Source organism: Sturnira hondurensis, unplaced genomic scaffold, assembly GCF_014824575.4.
Source record: "Sturnira hondurensis isolate 20B ecotype Veracruz unplaced genomic scaffold, ASM1482457v3 Scaffold0006437, whole genome shotgun sequence".
Taxonomy (NCBI): domain Eukaryota; kingdom Metazoa; phylum Chordata; class Mammalia; order Chiroptera; family Phyllostomidae; genus Sturnira; species Sturnira hondurensis.
The window spans coordinates 1,117,327-1,138,483 of record NW_028079068.1 but is presented as its reverse complement, the minus strand read 5'-3'; the positions used below and the strand labels follow the sequence as shown (position 1 = coordinate 1,138,483).

The window sequence follows — 21,157 nt, the reverse complement described above, 5'->3', positions numbered from 1 at the left end:
CGCATTTATGTCCTTTTTTTTTTTTTAAAGATTTTGTTTATTTATTTTTAGAGAGGGCAAGGGAAGGAGAAAGAGAGAGAGAGAAACATCAATGTGTGGTTGCCTCTTACATGCCCCAAACCAGGGACCTGGCCTGTAACCCAGGCATGTGCCCTGACTGGGAATCGAACCGGCGACCCTTTGGTTTACAGGCCCGTGCTCAATCCACTGAGCTACACCAGCCAGGGCTTATTTCTGTCCTTTAGGGAGCAAGTCACATTTAGCTGGGCAGAGATTCCTTTGGTGGAGTTTTTTCCAGAGGAGTAGAGATGTTTTATTTCCCAAGTCTCCAGGGGAGGGAATTCTTATCAGGCAGGGAGGTAACAGGGTGGCTCGAGGTGGCCGGGAGAAGGAAGTAGCGTTGTTCAGCTCCCTTCTCATGGGTGCACCAGCCAGACACACAGCCCCTGCACCAGGTACCCATAGACCTAGTAGGTGAAGCAAGACAGGGGACACACACAGCGCAGGTGCTTCCTTGAGCCTGCAGCAGCACCACCAAACCTTTCCTTATATCTGATGGATTTAATTAAGCCCTTTGCATACAAACTACCCCCAAACTTAGTGGCTTAGAACCACATTTATTACCTCGTATGTCTGCAGGTCAGAAATCTGGGGGCAGCTCAGCCAGGCCCTCTGCTCAGGGTCTCGCACAAATTTTTGGAGGCTCCACTAGGGTGGGTCAGATGCTATGCTCACGTGTGTGACTGCTGGCATGATCCATTTCCTCATGGACGGTTGGACTAACGACCTAGGTTGTCAGGAGCTATTCCAGCAGCAACAGGAAATGAACACAGGCTGTATTGAAAAGGAGGCAAATGGTTAATGGATGTACTTTAACGTATGAAATTTGCTGATTTTTAAAATAAGAATCTGGCCCTGGCTGGTGTAGCTCAGTGGATTAAGCGCAGTCTGCAAACTAAGGGATCACCAGTTTGATTCCCGGTTGGGGCACATGCCTGGGTTGCGGGCCAGGTCCCCAGTGGGGCCACAGGAGAGGCAACCACACATTGATGTTTCTCTCCCCATTCCTTCTCTCTAAAAATAAATAAATAAATAAATAAATAAATAAATAAATAAGTAAAAATAAGAATCTGCCCTGGTTGGGTAGCTCAGTTATTTGGAGCATCATCCTCATATGCCAAGGTTGTGGGTTTGATCCCCGGTCAGGGCACGTACAAGAGTCAACCAACGGATGCATAAGCAAGCAAGACAACAAATCAGTGTTTCTTTCTTGCTCTGAAATCAACGAAGACTGAAAAATAAGAATCTTTAAAATGATAAACTGGATTTATAGTCAGCAACTTAGGGAGAAAGGGCCCCTCTCTGGGGTGGAAGTGGAGGTTCATTTCAGTGCTGCTGAAACTGCTGGGAAGACCCGTTCCTTCTTTCCAGGACTCAGAAGGGAACAGTAGGAAATTAAATAAACAAAGTTTTGTGAACAATTTATTTTTCTCATCTCGCTTTGTTTTCTATTTGCTGGTATAGAATAAGTTCTTGTTTGGGGTTAGATGCTCTGTGAGGTCGTTTAGAGTCTGCCCACCCAGTGTGTCGGAATTTGACTGGGAATTAGATCTGCATTTAGAAGCTGAGAGCTCAGGGCTAGGCATCCTTTCCCTCACCTAAAATGCATCCACTTGTCCTGACTGGTGTGGCTCAGTGGGTTGGGCGTTATCCTGCAAAAGCAAAAGGTTGCCAGTTTGATTCCTGGTCAGAGCACAAAGCTAGGTTGCAGGTTTGGTCTCTCAGCGGTGCGTGTATGAGAGGCAACCAATGGACATTTTTATCCCTCTCTTTCTCCCTCCCTTCCCCTCTCTCTAAAAGTAAAAATCTTTAAAAAATTGCATCCAGTCGAATGGGGTTCTCATCTTAGGATGCAAAAGAGGGCCATCGTGCAAACTGCAGAAGGCAGTAAGGGATATGTGTCTTGACAAATGTCGAGACAAAGACAAATGTCACTGCTACAGTCAAAACAGTCTATTGATTGGGACCATTAATTTCATTCACCTGAATAGCTTTTGCTGCTAGGGAAGAAAGGTAAAATAAAGGACTAAAAATTCGCTGAGTGGGGACTTCTGCCAAGATGGAGTCGTAGGTGGAAACACTGTGTCTTCTCCCACAACCAAGTTTGAATACAACAAAGGTTTAGTAAACAAAGACGCATCTAAAGAACAGAAAATTGAACTATACGGAAGTCCGAGAACAACGAAGGGTTCTACTAGGACCGGTAAGAGGGGTGGAGCCAGCAGTGGAGCAGGGATGGGCAGGAAAGATCCCCTGTCCCCAGGCACCCAGGCAGCTGGGGTAGTGTTGGGTGGGCCCAGTGAGGATGCAGGGCAGCGGGCTGGCTGTGGTCACACATTCACACGCAGATAAACCAGCAGAGGGGTGAGCAGTGAGACGCGGACTGCGGAGGGCCCAGCGGTGAACCCAGTGAGGACGCAAGGCGGCGGGCTGACCTGGTTGCACATTTGAGCGCAGTGGGACAGACTGTGCGGGCCCCTGCGGTGGCAGGAGGCAGCAGAGGGGACCGCCATTGCTTTCCTTTGACCCCGCCCCACATACAGCATCACAACCCAGCAACTGAGTGGCCCCGCCCTGGTGAACACCTAGGGCTCCGCTCCTTATACATACGAGGCACAAACAGTCCAAAATATGGCTCAAGAACTCAAAGCCCCAGAGCCGATAACTCTAAGTGAAAAAGAAATAGCGGACTTCTCAGGCACAGTTTAAAACACTGGTGATCAGGATGCTCACAGAACTGGTTGATTTTAGTCACAAATTAGAGGAACAAATGAAGGCTAAACTAATTGAAATGAAGGGAAATGCACAGGAAACCAATAGTGATGGAAAGGAAACTGGGACTCAAATCAAGGGGGTGGACCAGAAGGAAGGAAGAAATAACCAAACAGCAAAAAGTGAAGTTACAAGAATTCAAAAAAATGAGGAGAGGCTTAGGAACCTCCAGGACATCTTTAAACGTTCCAACATCTGAATTATAAGGGTACCAGAAGGGGAAGAGGAACAGCCACGAGTGGAAAACTTATTTGAACAAATAATAAAGGAGAACTTCCCCAGTCTGGCAAAGGAAATAGACTTCCAGGAAATCCAGGAAGCTCAGAGAGTCCCAAGGAAGTTGGATCCAAGAAGGAACGCACCAAGGCACATCATAATTACATTAGCCAAGATTAAAATGAAGGAGAGAATCCTAGAAGCAGCAAGAGATAAGGAAACAGTTACCTACAAAGGAGTTCCCATCAGACTGTCAGTGGATTTCTCAAAAGAGACCTTACAGGCAAGAAGGAGCTGGAAAGAAGTATTCCAAGTCATGAAATCCAAAGACCTACATTCAAGACTGCTCTATCCAGCAAAGCTTTCATTTAGAATGGAAGGGCAGATAAAGTGCTTCTCAGATAAGATCAAATTCATGGAGTTCATCATCACCAAGCCCTTACTATATGAAATGTTAAAGGGGCTTATCTCAGAAAAAGAAGATAAAAAATATGAACAGTGAAAGGACAGCAAACTCACAGTTATTAACAGCCACACCTAAAACAAAAGCAAACCAAGAGGACAGCTAGATCAGGAGTGGAACCATAGAAATGAAGAACACATGGAGGGTTATCAACAGGGGAGTGGGAGGAGGAGAAGGGGGGAGAAGATACAGAAAATAAGTAGCATAGACGGTAGGTAGAAAATAGAAAGGGGGAGGGCAAGAATAGTAGGGAAAATATAGAATCTAAAGAACTTGAGACACGTGGTCATAAACTAAAGGGGGGGAATGGTGGGGGAGGGGGAATAGAACAACTGTAATGGTATAATCAATAAAATATATTTTTAAAAAACTGGCTGAGTTCATGCTGTGGGCCAGGTACTATCTTAAATGACTCAAACTAAGATGAGGGGCACTGACGCTCAGAGCAATAAAGTGATTTACTCAAATTCACAGAGCTAATAATTGGCAGAGCTGAGATCTAAACTTCAGATCTTCACTCCTAGTTCTATGCTCTCTTCTGTTTGAGCTGTGCTCTTTTTGTGGCCTTGGAATCACAGTGTCGTTCTTTGCGGGGAGCAGGGCAGCTGTAGATATAGCTTGGGCAGCCAGTTCCCTAGGAAGATGGCAAGCCTTGTCCTCCGATTTCAGAAACCACTCTCTTAGTGGTTTATAGGTATCCCTAGAAAGGGTAACTGGTGAACAGTAGCCCAGACGAAGCCACACTGTGGCTTATCAACTGGAAAGTCAACTTACATCCAGAAAACAGTGGATTCTTTTTTCTAATTTACAGCTGTAGTTAGGAGGGCAGAACAGGGCTGGAGGGTAAATTAACAGGCTGTTCTGAAGGGAATGGAGCAGTTTGGCAATCATAAGCTTTGTGAGGGCCTAACTCTAGGAGACAGGTTTCCTGTCAGAGGGCACATGGAGGCCCGTATCTTGGCAGAGGAGAGGTGTTGGTTATAGTCAAATACACCCAAATTCCTAAATTTGGGTCTCCATGTCTCTCCTTAGGTATCCTATTTTTCATGCTTGTGACTCTGAACGTGAGGTGCTTAGCAAGGGTCCCATTTCAAATAGAAATCGCCAAGGTTAGGCTAGCAGGCTGTTAAACCTGGAGGTGCTTAGGAAAACTACAGCCCGTTAAGTGGAGGGCCTAAGAATTTGGGGAGGGGCGTCTAGGGAAGCTTGGAATCCATCCAGGATTTAATAGAAGGCAGTACTAAGAAACAACAGCCAAGAATCCAGGGCTGGCTCAGGATCAAGGAATTAGGAGTACTGCCCAGATTGGAGGCTGTGCTAAAATGCAGACTCCTTGGCCCTACTCCAGACTTAGAGTATGTGGGGCCGGCCTCCTCAGGTGACTTTGATACCACCAGTCGCCCATGTACTGATATTTGGGACCCAATGTCTGCCGGTCGGTAAAGTTCCAGTTTGCAGAACAATAAAACAAGGAAGACTTAAAGATGTCACCGTGAGCCTCTAGCAGGAGAGGCGAGTTCAAAAACTAGCTTTGGGAAGGACCACTGGTTCACAAAGGATTTGGCAACTTAAGAGGGTCTGGAAGGCAGCTAATTCGGAAAAGCCGGCCAAGTGGCAGGTCCAGATGGGCAAACATCGTCCAGATCTGCACCGGTAGGGATTAGCGAGCTCAGACTCGGTGTTGGGAGAGTCTCAGCACCCGCGTAACAGAGATGCTCCTACAGCCGGGGCGCCGGGACGGTGGCTCCACCTCGCTCCGCCAGCGCCCGCATACCCATCCTCGGGGCAGCGCGCGGCTCCGCGCAGCCGAGCCCCGCAGAGCCGACACTTAGGAACGCCCAGAGCCGACTGCACCCTTCGATTTTCGCAGGGCGCCTCCTCACCCTCTAAGCCAAGACACTCCGGGTCCTTCATTGCGCTCAGCCCTCCCCTGGGGAAGACCTAAGATGTCAATTTGAACTGGGAACCTCCGCTTCCCGGCCCCTCAGACGTCACCCTCAAGCCCAGGGGCGGGGCGACGTGCAGACGCTCGTGTACGTTGGGGGAGGGGGAAATGACGTGTACGTTGGGGGAGGGCCTCTGGGTGGCTGTCCGGACTTCGGTGGGCATGTCGGCTGTGACGCGGCTGGCGCCTTTCGTGCGCGGTGGAGGCAGCCTCTTCAGAGGCCTCCGAGCACGGGCGCCTGGAAGCGGAGTCCGTCAGTGAGTGTCGGCCGGGGGTGGGGGCTTTGGCTGTTTCTAACGGAAAGCGCTAGCTTTTGGGACGCACTCACCTTGATGTTGGGCGCTAGGGGCAGATCCGGGTCCTGCTGCGACCTTTACCTCGACGCATCCTGGGACTTGTAGTCCGAACGCATGTGGGGCGGTGCGTCCTTCACGCTTAGTAACGCCAGGTCCTGCGAGAACTGATTACAGTGGGGGAGTGGGGACGCTGTTCACTTGGTTGTTACTAAACACTGTGTGCAGGGGTGGGAGGTTGGGGAGGGTGACGACAGGTTCCTGCACCGAGGACCTTCTGCCCTGGGTAAATTCATAGTTGGATGGGGACACAGCCTGAAGCTCATCTGGAAGCTAGAGCAGGAGTTAAGGAAGCGAGGATGGCAGTGGCAGAGGTGAGGTCTCCAGCCTCAATAGGGAGGGAACCGCACAGGGTCCTGATGCCTGGCTACAGAACCTAACCCAGGCGACAGCGGTCGTTGAGAGGTTTCAATAAGATGTCATGTGGCCAGATTTTAATTCTGAAAAACCATTCTGGCTGCGGGTTGGAGAATTACTACTTCCCTAAGGCACGGGAGGTGATCACCCAGAGGGAGTGAAAGGGTGGGAGAGGAGAGAGCCAAAAGTGGATGTTCGGGCAATATCAGAATTTTTCTTATTCTTTAAAAATAGATTTATTTTTTAGCGCAGTTTGAGAATCACGGCAAAATTGAGTGGCAGGTACAGAGACTTGTCACATACCGCGCCCCTGCCACATGCATCACTTCTTCCATTGTCCCCATCTCCCTTCAGAGCGGTACCTCTGTCATAGTTAATGGACCTACATTGACAAAACACTGCCACCCAAAGTTCGTATTTTACGTTAGAGTTCACTCTTGCAACACCAGCATTAAAAGGAGTGAGCAGAAGAGTCCATTGGTGAGGCACGTAGCCCAAAAAGCCGACAGGAAAGCTTAGCACGGGGATGCGGGGGGGAGGGCACACCTGCCAAAAACGAGCCGGTAGTGCAGAGTCAGTAAGAGCCGTACTGAAAATAGTAGCTTGGATTTTTCCAGGTGTTGTTGAAGGCCCGTTAGGTCATCCTCTGTACTTTACCAACAGGCAGTGCAGGAGAGTGCCTGCCACACCAGCTGCGTGACCTTGGAAGTGTCTTGATCGCTTCCTGCTTTAGCTTTCTCACCTATGTAATGGGGATAATAATGTTGACTGCTAGGGATGAAAAGAATTACCATTCTCTCAAGTGTTTCAGGGCAGTTGCTTGTGCAGAGTAAGGACCATACAAGTATTTAGCTGCTGTTGAGAGGGAACTGAGACTCAGGGAAATTAAAGGAGTGACTTGTCTAAAGTCACATGTTTATTAAGGTCATGGAGCTGGGACAGGTGTGGGGTGGGAAGAAGGAGAAGGCCTAGGTGACCTGAGCTAAGACAGTAATGGAGAGGTACCAGCTGTAGCCCTTGACTCTGCATGGGGAGGCTGGCGGGGGTGGGGGGGGTGGGGCGGGGGGGCGGGGTGCGCTGCTGTTCACTGAGTTCTTGGTACTTCCATTGCACATGCTGATTTTTTAGAAATATTTTATTCATTTATCTTTAGAGGGGAAGGGAAGGAGAGAAGGAGAGAATTATCAATGTATGGTTGTCTCTCGTGAGTCCTCTGCTGGGAACTGGCCTGCAACCCAGGCATGTGCCCTGACTGGGAATCGAACCGTGTGCACATGCTGATTTTACAGTGTGAGTGATAAGTGAGTAAATACAGGGTTTGGCACAAATAATGCCCCCTTTTTATTGCAAAATCATAAGCCTGTAATTCTGTAACAACATCACACTGAAGCACACCGTATGACATTTTAGGTGAAATTTAAAAATTAAAACTATAGATTATTGCACCCATGTTATTACACTGCCAATTACACTCAAGTAGGGGTTACTTCTGCTGGACCCTGTATTTGTGGAATATCTTCTAGATTCCGGGATCCTTTCCCAACCTAGGTGCTGGGGATAGAACAGAAAACAAGGAAAGATAATGGAGCTTCCATTCTGGAAAAGGACACAAGTAGAAAACAAACAACTTTTAGGTACCAGGTTTTTTTTAAGCATAAAAATTTTAAAGATATTATTTATTTATTTTTAGAGAGAGGGGAAGAGAGGCATCAGTGTATGGTTGGCTGTCGCACACCCCCTAGTGGGGACCTGGCTCTCTACCTAGGCATATGCCCTGACTGGGAATTGAACCAGTGACTTTTTGATTCGTAGGCTGGCACACAATCCACTGAGCCACACTAGCTAGGGCTAGGTACTATTAAGTGATGTGAAGAAAATGAAGCGAAGGATGAACCTAGACTCCCTGGGATGAGGGATGGCTTACTGTGTGCAGGATGATGTAGGCTGTGTGCCTGCGGGTTTGAACTGAACCGGGACCTGAGTGATGAGCAGTCAGCCAAGCAAAGATGCCAGGAGGGGCATCTCCACGAAGGAGACAGCAAATGCAGAGGCTCTGAGTGCTGCTGGTGGGCCAGCAAGCTGGGAGGCTGGAGCGGGGTGAGCAGAGGGGAGAGTGGTAGAGGGGCGGTCGACGAGACCTGCTAGGTCCAGATTAGGGAGGACCTTGCAGGTGATGAGGCAAACGGGATGGGAAGGGATATAGGCTTTCAAGCTTCAAAGTAACATGATTTGGGTTAGGTTTTAAAAATGTAACTTTCACCGAGAGTTATGCTGCATTTTTGTGTTTAAACTCGACACTTAAAAATCTTGGTTTGGGACCCCACTTATTTCAAGTCATAGTTAAAATAACATGCCATTCTAGCAATAATGAAATGTGGAGAGTGGGTTTGAACTATAATTCTCAAATCTTATTTAATGAGTTTAAACGATGGGCCCTTATAACTAGATTGCATCTAAAACCTATCAAAGAAGCTGCCTATTGTTACAATGTCTCTTTTCCCATAGAGTGGTCTTTTTTTTTAAACAATTGATTTTCTTAAAGATTTTATTTATTCATTTTTAGAGAGAAGGGGAGAGAAGGAGAGAAATATCAATGTGCGGTTGCCTCAGTTGCCTCTCCCACGCCCCCTACTGGGGACCTGGTCCGCAACCCAGGCACGTGCCCTGACTGGGAATCGAACTGGCGACCCTTTGGTTTGTAGCCCGCACTCAGTCCACTGAGCTATGCCAGCCAGGGCCCATAGAGTGGTCTTCTAATGAAGATTGTAACAGAGCAGAGGACATAATTTGCCTTTGAAATAGATGGTTAAAATAGAACAAAATTAATTTGCTTATTTTTCTGGATAAGCTAATGACTGCTTTCTATAGGTTCATAATCCCTTAACCAAGATTCTTGGGACCAGTACCTCATTATCAGCACACTCCTATTTCTGGTGCATGATACACGAATATTCACTAAAGGAAAATCATAATCAGTCTCATCATTTCAGGCCAGTTTTTGCTGCTATACAAGTTTAAAGCAAGCTTTATGAAAAAGGAATATTTTGAGGGGTCTTGTAATGCTATCATTCTGTATTTCGTGGGGGAGAGGAGCAGTGTTAGCTTTCGTTTCTGGATGTAACTCGAGTTTTGGATGACTGAATACCTTGAAGATGTAGCAGCTGTTTCACATTTTCCTTTTGTCTCGTAGTGCTGGCGGCGGTGTGCACATCGAGCCCCGGTACAGACAGTTCCCCCAGCTCACCAGATCCCAGGTGATCCAGGCCGAGTTCTTCAGTGCAACCATGTGGTTCTGGATTCTCTGGCGCTTCTGGCATGACTCAGATGCTGTGCTGGTGCGTGCAGGGAGATGTTCTCCTCCTTGTGGGTGGGAAGGCGGAAGAAACATTGATAGCTTAGCTTTTTTTCTGTGTGTGTAGACTGCTTTTCTATCTGTAGTTTTAATTACCTGGGTCAACCATGGTCTGAAAATATTAAATGGGAAGTTCTAGAAGTAAAGAATTGATAAGTTTTACATTGTGCCCCACCCTGAGTAGTGGGATGAAATCCCGTGCTGGCCTGCTCCGTCCTGCCTGCGACGTGACCCGTCCCTTTGTCCACACTGTACAGTGTCTGCCAGTTACTCACTTAGTAGCCATCTCGGTTATCAGATCGAGTGTTGTATCGCAGTGCGTGTGTTCACCCTTTTTTTACTTAAAAGCACTGCAAAGTACAAGGGTAGTGACGCTGGCTATTCAGATCTGCCAATGAGATGTTGCAAAGCGCTTCCTTTAAAGGAAAAGGCAGTTACGTATAGGAAAATACATGGTATGCCTAGCATTCAGTACTATCCATGGTTTGGGGCAACCCCTGGGGGTCTTGGAATGCATCCTCTGTGGACAAGGGGGGCTATAGTATATCTCTTCTTGTTGTCCTGTGTGTACGCAGCAGTCTTGTTAATGAAACATACCTTTCTTTTTCCGCTAAGGGGTGCACATGTAGATAGTCCACGGCTTATCTGTTAGTTTGCTGTATTTGGAGGGAGACTAGAAACTAATTTCTTTTTACCTTCTGAACTAGGAGTTCATCAGCAGCTTCAGTTTTACACTTAAATTCTTTAAATAATGACTGTCATGGAGTCTGTCTGGGGGCCCAAGGCAGCCAGATTGGGGTGGGGGTAGATGTGGACTGATGTGTTTTGAGGAGGGAAGTTTTATTGTGTTTGTACAGACCCTGTTCACTGGGAAATGATGGCTTGAAGCCTCTGAAATCTGTGCTTGTTGATTGAGAATACTTTGAATTTTAGTAAATTTGGTTTTGTTCTCATGGCAGGAAAAATGTGAATTAAGTTTCAGTAGCGTCAGGTGGATATCCCATTAATATCCCATTTCTCTTAGAACCTCTGCGTCCAGGTGCCCAGTGAGCGGCTGCCCAGTGTCTGCATTGGCAGTATGTGGACGCCCACCTGCCTCACAGGGGGCGAGCACTCGGGAGGGTATGTGGCTGGCTATTTGGTGTGAGATGATGGCACAGCCAGATGTGCCCCAGATCAGGGTTGAAGGCGAACGAGTCCACTGCAGGCTCCCAGGTCTCCCGGCAGGAACGACAGAACAGTCTGAGACGGGCATTACGTTGTGCCAGGGTTTCAAGACACTGCTGAGATGTGGGGTGTCTTTGAAGTCCGGTGCCTCCATCTCCTGTGTCCTCCATCACAAACACATGCTCAAACTGTGGCTCTGGCTGGCGGTTTCAGGACGAGCAGGCTCTTAAAATCCAGGCCACAGCTCATACTGAGCAGATCAAAGACCAGTTGGACCATCGAGTGAAATAGTAGGATTTGCTCCTGTGGCGTGTCAAGGGCTGTGTATGTTACAGCATTATCACATTTCTTTACTTTTAAGATTTCTTTTTTTAAGTATATTTTATTGATTATGCTATTACACTTGTCCCATATCCCCTTCATTCCCCTCCACCCTGCACACCCCCTTCCACACCCATTTCCTCCTTTTAGTTCATGTCCATATGTCATAGTTCTACAAGATTGCTTGCCTCTTGCATACCCCCTCCTGGGGACCTGGCCTGCAACCCAGGCATGTGCCCTGACTGGGAATCAAACCAGTGACCCTTTGGTTCACAGCCAGCCCTCAATCCACTAAGCTACACCAGCCAGGGCTACAAGATTTCTTTTTAAATGTAATCGTGTGGAGTATAGAAACTTGACTCTTCTATGGTTTTGTTCTGTAATGATGTCACCAGGGTCACTTTCCATATCCAGACCCTTCCCAGTGGACAGATGAGGAATTAGGCATCCCTCCTGATGATGAAGACTGAAAACGGAGACTCGACCCTTTACAGGTGGGTCTGCCCCACATTTCTCTTTTTCTAAAGCTGTACTTACCTCTCGTCAGTAATGCCGTTTGGACTTTGTACTTACGATGGTCTTGAAGGAATGTATTTTCTAACAGTATGAAAAACAATGAATCCTTACCATGTCTCATTTCTGAATATAGTAGTTTTACATTTGCTGCACACCTCACCCCACCCTAATTTGGTCTCCTCGTCCTTTTCATTGTATATTTAAAAAATTCTTTTTTCCTAAGTTATGTTACAATTTAGGGTCCCGTTTATCCAGCAAAGGCTTTTAGGTACCAACTCTGCAGATTAAAAGAGTGGACAAGACGGATACGGGTGTACAGTGTGTATGTTTGTAGTTGCAAAAATACTAGTGTTCTCCTTTAGCATTTAAATGGAATGTTCCAGCATATGGGAATGCTATGATGTGGATTTGCATGGAAATTAACTATTTAAACAGTATAAGGTGAGGGCCCTTTCATTTCCAGTTCAGGAAGTCAGTTTTTCTTTTTCCAAAAGGAAGGTGTTAGGAGTTCCTTGTCCTATAATCCCTCAGAGGTTAAGACATTCTCACTTAACATGTTTTTAAATTAATCATTGCACAATTTTAATTGCCACCATTCAAAATGCCTTGAAAATTGTTTTAAAGGATAGGAAGCATTAAATGATAGTCGAATGTTCCCATTAAATTGTATTACTAGTATTGCCTTTATAATTTTAATTAGAAGTAGCTTATTGACATGACAATTTTGGGGTATGTAGGGAAGAGGTGGATAGGAAGAAACGTCACCAAAAGGCAGGCCGTTCAAGCTGTTCTACGGCTTGTTTGTCCCCGATTTGTTAATGGACAGTGAGAGGTCCCCGTCCTGCCCGGGCCTCTGCCCACTCAACGTGTCTGCCAGCACCGACCTCCTGCCCGCTCACGGACATTACAGCGTTCCCACACACGCTGTCTAGTTACTTGTTGTAATAACTAGACTGTCCCTGGCTGTCCAACTTGCGTTCACGGGCTGCACATGGCCTAGGATGGCTGGGAATGAGACCCGGTACAAAATTGTAAACTTACCTAAAGCCCTTTTTTTACTCGTCAGTTTTCGTTAGTGTTGGGCCAAGACAACTCTTCTCCTTCCAGCGTGGCCCAGAGACGCCAGTGGTGGACGGCCCTGCGTGTAAGCCCTTGGAGAGAGCGTGGCGATTTTGTTTCCCGCCTCTACAAGGCTGCTCGTGTGACTGGTGCTGAGTGGATGCTTGAGTAATTGAATGGGCAGAATTATGGACTTACATTACTGAGAATGAAAGTACTTAAAGCTTTCCATTTTTGTTTTTCCGCAGGAGCTAGGTGAGAGAAGTTCACGAAGGTACGAACTCCAATTCATATGGGATACTGAAGTTGTAAAATAAAGTGTTTTGGTCAAGAATGAGGAACTGAGTTATGGATGTTTCTGATTATAGCCACCCTCTTTGGATTATTTCCTGTGCCAACCACTGAGAGGCCCTTTCAGAGGACCTTTCGGGTGCCCCTAGCGCAGGTTGCTGTTAGCTCCTCTCATCAGGGAGGACATTGAGTTTCAGGGGGACGAAGTGACTTGCTTGGGGTGACACACTGATGGGTGATGACATGCAGTCTGACCCCACACTTAACTCCAGTGTAACACTGCCTGCCTCCTTAGCTAATGTCTTAGTTATATGTTTGTTGAGAGTTGATGTCAAAACCTGCTGTCTCTACTGCCGGTGTCTTGTTGCCCTGAGTGTATCGAGGTTAGAGGACAGGGCAGGCCATTTATTGTGTTTCCGTAGCTCTTGTGGGCTGAGCACTGTGTTCAGTGGTCATTTGTGGAACTCATAAGACTTTTCCTAGGAATTCTTAGGGCTGGAGGGATGGGAGACAAGGGTGAAATGGATACTCCACTTTTTCTAAAATTTGTTTCAAAGTACCAGCTGTCTGTAGCATCAAGATTCTGGGAGTCGGAAGGACAGGATTTTCCTCTATCCACAGGTAAAAATCTGCAGGGTAGAGCGGCTTAATGGCTTGCCTGGAAACTTTTCATATTTTTAATTTGGGTTTTTGACCATGGGAATACAATGCTAAACAAGACAAGTAAGATTCTGTTCACAGGGAACTTAGATTTTAGGGAGGGAGGATATAAAGTTGACAAGTGCTATGAAGGAAGTAACATTGGGTGATGTGCTGGAGATGGACGGTCTTTTGGGTGGGCGAGGAAAGCACTTGACCAGGAACCTGAACTAGTAGAGGTGGGAGGAACCAGTTCTGCAAAGTCTGAGGGGAAAGTGCTGTCGGGACAAGGAACAGCAAGAACCAAAGCCTAGGGTGGGACCAAGTCAGTGTGTTTAAGGAATGGAAAGTCCAGTGGGGTACTGGCAGGTGAGGAGAGGGTGGGGCTGAGGAGGGCAAAGGTCCTGGTTGCAGGTTTAGGTTGATGTGCAATGCAGTGAGGAGCTTCTGGCAGGCCCTGAGCAGGGCGGGTGAGGTGTGATTTGGTGAGCATGGCTATAGGTCTGCACTCCTTTCGTTCTCAGTTGTCAGGGGGCACGATGACAGGCTGAAGCAAGAGGACCGGCAGCCTCCCTCTCTCCTACTGTCCCTGTGGCAGGGGGTCCCGGGACACGCCCCTTGGTTTTGTGTTTCCTCACCTGTGAGAGTGAGCTGTCTCAGCTGATGAATAATTTAGAAGGAAAGACCATCAGATCTCTCTACTTTTCACTTATTTCTGTTGCCCCTTGTCCCACCATATCCAGAAAATTTGGGGGAAAGAATGAAACGTATAACAGTTAACTCCCGTAGGATGCCATTAGCGATTTTCCTTAGAGACCGACCAAGACGGCCTGACTTGAAGTCAGAGGTAACTTTAAACCGGCGATCCCCTAAAATCAGCCAGTGTGGCCTCCCCACACTGGGTCCCCTCTTCCATACTGGGGCCGGGAAGCCAGTGTGCGCTTGTGCAGAAACTCCCCAGCCTTCTCTCAAAGGCTGTTACAGCTTATGGGAAAACACTTCAGTGAAGAGGGTCTCAAAGAGATGTTTAGTACATTCAGTGGATGGCTACATGCAGTTAAGTAGTAGTAAAAACTTAATGTGTCTATTAAATTTTCATATTCTATTTTATAGGTGAGGAAATTGAGCTGTAAGGTGGGTTGGGTAATTTGCCCAAGCTCATACAGCCAGTTAGGGAGCTGAGGTTCAAATCCTGGCTGTACGGCCCTAGCTTAAGTCAGCATATCTCAGAGTTAGAACAGCACAGTGTAAACCTCTTTATGACCTACTTTTGTAAAACTATTTTTTCCTTTTATTCCCCATATTCCTCCCTCCTCCCTCAAGACCTGCTTTTAATTTTACATTATGACCTAAAATATCAATTATATACACACAAATAATCTAAGTTTTATGAAACAGTACTTACCTGTGGTGCACTGATGTTTTCTCTTGTATTCTACATAAAAAAATGGTGGTTGATACTCATTTTATTACTCACTAATGGGCCTCAACCTGCATCTTAAAAAATTGGCCAAGTTTAAGAGGCAAGCTTCAGAACCCCAGCTTCAGAGGCAAGCCAGTGGATCCGACTCGCTGCTCCATGTACCAGCTGTGAGTGTGGCCAGGTTACTCATCTGATCCATTGATCAGATGCCTCAGTCTCCTCGTTTCTACATGGACAAGTAAGAGTAAACAGGTTAGCACACACAGCCCTTAGAAGTATGTTTGGCATGAGAAGATGCTCTCTCAATGCAAGTCACTTATTTCTAGACCACTGGGCCTAAGCTAAGTTTACAGTAACCCCCAAGTCCCAGTTTGGTTTTACAGAAAAGGCTTCGTATGGAGACAGATTCAGCTGCCACCAGATGTGGTGGCACGCCTCCTCTGCCTAAAACCAGACATTTCGGATGTCTCCCTAATGAGCTAAAGCCACGTTCAAAGTAAGTTTCAAGGGTATGCCTGGAGAGCTGGACCTTCCCAAAGGTAGGGAAGGTAGGGGGTGAAGGAATTACGGATGGCGACAGACCAGGCTGGTGTCACATTTAACCCCAAATTTGGAGCTTCCCTCCCTGTGGAAACTTCAGTGTGAAGAACACAACGGGTTATCTAATAAAGTTGGAGAAAGGAGGTATCATACAAGGACCACCCACTGGACACAAATCACAGGAAAGTATAGTAGTTTTGATTCAACTTGCCACTACAGCTATTCTGGAGAGGTCCATCTGGTTGCTTGTGGCCACGGTCTCATCAAGGAGTGTCATCGGAGTAACAAGTGTGCAGTGAGGAAGCAAGGGCTGCTTGACCTGCTGTGGACCTGTCTCAGGAGCTGGGCCTTTGGCTTTTGTCACTTATGCCTTGCACAACACCCCTATCTATCTAAATTTTGTGACAGGCATCAGGCAAAGTGATATAAAACACAAAGTACTGATGTGGAAAACAGGAGTCCTGACTTCAGCCCCTGCTCTGCAGGCCTAGGCAGGCCACCCTTGGGGCTTCACGTTCAGTAACTGGGGATGGTGGGACCAGATTAAGAACTCTCTGCTCTAGTATTTTGTGCATCTAGGGCTATCTAACCCAGACAGCGGATCCAATGGTCACAGCTTCTGACAAAATTCCACCTAAGCTAGTGTGGTAGGGTGCTTTGTAATAGGATTTTATCACAGCAACTAAAGCAGTCACAATTCTGGGCTAACGTTTAAGGAAAACCTATTATAGAACACATTCTTTAAAAAATACAGTCATGATTTTTGTAATCATGTATGAAGATTATTTAGAAAACAAGTCTCTAAGACATTTATATTACAGATCACGCTTTTAAGAAAAGTGCAGTTCAGAGAAAGCACTTTGAAGCCTGGGCAGCATTTTACGATCAGTGGGAGGGGCGTGAAGACCAGAAACCAGACACGTCAAATACGTGCCACCTTGAAGTTTTTTTGTTCCCATTGTTCTCAAATGCTGTGTTTCCAGGCAAAGTTTCCAGTTTACTCCTGGAGATCTTGCTCAGTCATTGCACATAGTTTGAAGGCACTCTGGGTACCTTTCAAACTTCCAAGTATTGAAATCAAATACATAAAATCAACTCTTTGGGGTGGCCAGCATTAAAAAAAAAAGTAGTAAAAACACGTGTGCAGTTTCAGATACATACGTGTGTGTGTACATTCTGTGTTCCTACAGAAAACATTGTTGGAAGTTGTGTCAAAAAGGTTTGAAAGCTCCAGCCAGAATCCTTAAATGGCTCCATGAGAGCATGCACCTCGCCTGAGCCCCCCGAGGGGACCACTCGGGTCACAGGCTCGAAACACCTGAGGGTCATCACTACAACAGTGTGGCCAGCAGGTACCTGGTTGGACAACTTTACAACTATTTTGTTTCTATAAGTAACTTCTACCCATCAAGCAGTCATCAACATTGTAGGTGTGAAACAAAACCTACAATTCCCAGGCCCTCCAATGCCTGGAAGCCTGACAACACCCTGACTATTTCCGTTACTGGATGCGAGAGTGCTGGAAAAATAATGTTGATAAAGACTTCTCCATGCAGTCAATCTTTATTATAGCAGTATTCGCATATTCACATCAAGTACATAGAACTTTTTTTGCCTTTTATATAATACAGAGTTTTTAAATAACTTTACACAGAAATAAAGTTCTTCAATCTGAGTTTCAGCTATCTTTTTTTATTTAATTCTTCATGCTTTCTATCCAAACTGAACAATATTTTCCATTGTACAAATTTACATGAGAAAAATTCCAAAGTACAAATGAAGGGACCTGAGCAGGAAAGAGAACCAAAGTATCAAGAAGTCGGTTGGGGAAGAATTGAGGGGAAAAAAAAAAGATTCAAGCAAACACTGAGGGTTAAGGGACAAGAGGGAGACATCATCCATTTGACTGAAAATAAATGTCTTTTTCTTATGAGTTCAAAAATAAGTTTTAAAAATAGTTACTCCATAATTTTTGCAAAGCAGGTACAGAGAGGTCTGTGGGCAGTTAGAAAGCCCCCATCTGTTCATGGGGCACACCCCAGCCTCCACGAGAGCCTTTTCAACCAGTGCTCAGGTGGGGCTGAAGGGAGCGACACCCAAACCTTTGGCAGCGAGACAGAGGGATGTGTACGTGAACTGCCGCGAGGTCTGGAGCGGTGAACCTGGAGCCCCTGATTCCCCTTGGTTACAGCGTGAAGGGCTTCCCTTTCCTCTCCCCTTTAGAAGATGTATCCTCAAACCAAGATGTGAATGAACAGGGGGGTGATGTCTTTTTTTCTCGGTCTGAACCAAAGAGCAACCATAACTACTGTGGAGAATTCAACAGAACATGTCCGTAAATGGTCAAATGCAATCCCCCAGTTGGGTGTACACTCCTTCTTTAGGAGAAGCAGAAACCACTGAGTGAGGAAAGGGCCAGAGTGTACAACCAACGAAAACACATCACTGTGATAGTCCTTCCAATCAGGCGACATCATGAAGGCCAGACCGAGACTACAGTGTGTAGCATGGCCAAAGGAAACGAAGGACCGAATGAGCACATGTTCAGATGGAGGGAAAAGGGCACAGCGCGCGCACACACCCTGTATGTAAACCAATGTAACATGAAGATAAATAAGACATAAAGATTAGCCACTTCTGTTGGTAATTAATGTGAATAAAAAGGCAGTATGTTTTCACAGCTGGTTTTAATCAGCTATGTCTGGAACACACACGAATGTATAAGGAAGGAATGATTTTCTTAAAAAACCGTTCACAGCTTAGAATAAAAAGCACACTTATTGCACTCTTACATTTTATTTCGGATAATTATGGTTTATGTCCCACCCTCACATCAATTTTTCCCTACCCTCAGACTTACTCCCACACCCTCCCCCGTCCTATTTGGTCCATTTTTGTCTATATTTGTGCCTAGTCTGTGAGCTTTGTTGCTTAAATCTGAGGTTTCCTCCTACATAACTCCTACTCCACCAAAACACACATGGGTTAAAAAAGCTCAACACACAAACACAACACAGTACTTTTCCAAAGAAAACTGGTACTAAGCAACTTACTCATGAGCCCACTGCACCCCTGCGATGGGAACCCCTCCCGGATGCATCTCCAGAGTGGAAGTCACGCCCATTCCCTGCGGAGATGCCAGGATGAGCAGGTGCCTCCCACGGGGGCTGGAGAACCTGCTCCACCTGTCAGGAGCCGCGATGGTTTGCACAAACCCTTTCTCCTTCTGATGCAATCACGAATAAATGTGTTTCGGTTTTTTACTTTTAAAGAGTATTTCAATATATAGAATTCTTTTAAAAAACGCATCACAAAAAAAAAACAACACCCCCACTGGCTGTGTCCTTGTGCACAGCTGATTACACCATTGTAATTAATTAGTCAAAACAGCTAAATAAAATTAAACATTTTAAAGAAACTGATTTAGTAATTAATAGGCCTGAATTAACAGTTGAAGTTGTGATGCTGAAATAAAAGATCTAGCAAAACACTTTTTTGAGGTGGAGACCAACTGTCCCTATGCATTTTAAAATAAAGCACTGTTACCTTAAGATTTTAGGACTTAAGTTTTTGTCCTCTTCTACCTTAAAAATACCTGACAGAAACTGTTAATTATCCTTCCTACAAATGACAAAATTTAGGGCTGAATTTCAATGTCAAGGCCCAAACAGAAGTAAAAATAAGTCATCTGAAAACAACAAAACAAAGCTTACTGTCAGGTGTACTGATACAACCAAAATCTTACCAGCATTTTCGATTTTACCAGAGCTGGCAACACGGAACATGGATACACTGGCCACTCCATTCTCCGCTGGCCAATGCGAAAACCAGGCAGAGGTGCCACAGTACTCCTCGGTGCCCAACGGCCTATGGGCATCGGTAACACGCCTTAGTTAAACATCTCGAGAACTTGCTGAAGACAGTATATTGCTTTTCTTGGGTGGTGAGGAATGAAACAAGATACAAGCAGCATACCATGGAGTGTGTCCGGTTCACACCCACGGCCAGGTCATTAACTACGCCAATGCCCCCTCATCCAGCACCCCACACAGCACTGTCCTGTTCAATTTGCCAACCAGTCCTGGGAGGCCAGTTTATATTTCAAACTCTGAAAAATCAGTGTCTAGGTTGGCAGCATTCTGGAAACTGGTGCAATCAAATTCTGTCCCATATTTTCATTTCCTTCCCCCTTCTCACTAAGTTAACACACACAAGTGCAGCCCAGCATACAGTACTTCAACCTTAAACTACAGCAATTTCTTAAAACGTCTGTCAAATATTTCTGTTATATAAAAGTTCCATGCTTTGAAGAACCTATGGGAGTAGAAAAAGTTTCTCTAGAAATGTCACTGAACTATAATTTCAACCTATTTGCTCTGTGATAAATATATCTGACTATACTAGGGATTATGTGCTTTAAAAAAATAATTTTGTTCACTGAAAATTTACCTGTTTTTTTCATTTTCTTAAATGTGGTTTTGGCTATAAACTCTTTAGTGCATTTATCTCTGCAGTCTGAGTTGCACTCTAAAAAACATTAACACCACTGAGTCAGACCAGAGTGGCTGTTCTCTTCCCAAGTCACTTGATTTCTGCTAAGGTTTTAGATTTTTTATTGCATCATGAAGGCACAGTAAGATCATTTGGCAAATTGTCAAGGTATTTTTCTAGAGCCTCACCTTCACCATTCCGATGTACGATCTATACGCTATTTCCTGTTCATACTCACAGTAAACCTTCCGTGTCTGGCTACGTGTGTGTTGAAAAAATAGCCTGATGGTTGGAATCACTAGTCTCGAGGTGCCGCTCTTGTAGCGCTAACAGTGCCAACTCGGACAGAGAAGAGACTCTTGCAAGATGGGTGATGATTTTCTACCCTCTGAGCTGGGCAGTCTGTCAGAGTACCTGTGCGTGTGACAAAGCTGTGGGTAACTCATTATGAAGGTGTATTGTCTTGCCAAGCCCACTGAAAAATAAAATGGTATCATTGTTAGTGAAAGTGCTACCATAACTATCTCATTTCACGCAACTGACTTCCGGCTGAGATTCTGAAATGTGCCCCTGAACAGATTCTGGCACCACTTGCAGTGACATTCGGACACTCCGAGCTACATTTTTCAGTATTACTGCTTAAATGTATAATGCCCTTATGGACGAAATGAGAGCGCTCATATACAAGCACACATAAAAGTTAAAATCCTAAATCATCTTCATGTTCTAGAGCTCCTGACTTTTCATATTTTAAAATAAATAACTATTCATTACCTCGTTCTGAGGAGGTAGTTTTTGAAGAGGTCCCCTGAACTCTGCAGTGTGTTTCAGACTAAAGCTGGATGGGGTGGAGGGTGCGTGTGCAGGAGGGGCGAGGAGGGCTGCAGAGGGGTGCGCAGCAGCTGCAAGGTTGCCCGATGAACAGGAGACCACATGGTGTGACAAAGCGCTGTGACTGCACCCCACGAGAACCTAGGAACTATTTACAGTTTCAGGCTGACAGTGTTGAAGTCCTGAATTATTTCTTTATAACTATACTGCCCTTTCTTCTCCAACACCAACATGAACATAACATGTAACTTTACGTATGTGATTTTACCTTCTAGGACGCCCCAGTACGTCCTAGCAGATCTCACATACAATGCACGTTCAGGAGCCAGAATTTGACAGCTAGACAAAACCTCCTAAGGTG

At 45.8% G+C, this 21,157-nt stretch overlaps 1 protein-coding gene across 2 annotated transcripts; it reads left to right on the top strand.

The window, feature by feature from the left end:
• Positions 1-5,553: 5,553 nt before the first annotated feature.
• Positions 5,554-12,922, top strand: NDUFB2 (NADH:ubiquinone oxidoreductase subunit B2). 2 transcript variants are annotated; one of them, XM_037049062.1, is made up of 4 exons: positions 5,557-5,713; positions 9,357-9,501; positions 11,402-11,500; positions 12,830-12,922. In XM_037049062.1, exons 1-3 carry the CDS (start codon positions 5,565-5,567, stop codon positions 11,474-11,476), a joined length of 369 nt encoding a protein of 122 aa, XP_036904957.1. In that variant the 5' UTR covers positions 5,557-5,564; the 3' UTR covers positions 11,477-11,500; positions 12,830-12,922. The 2 variants fall into 2 exon arrangements, with proteins under 2 accessions (XP_036904958.1, XP_036904957.1); XM_037049063.1 differs by lacking the exon at positions 11,402-11,500 and having other exon boundaries at positions 5,554-5,713.
• Positions 12,923-21,157: the final 8,235 nt, after the last annotated feature.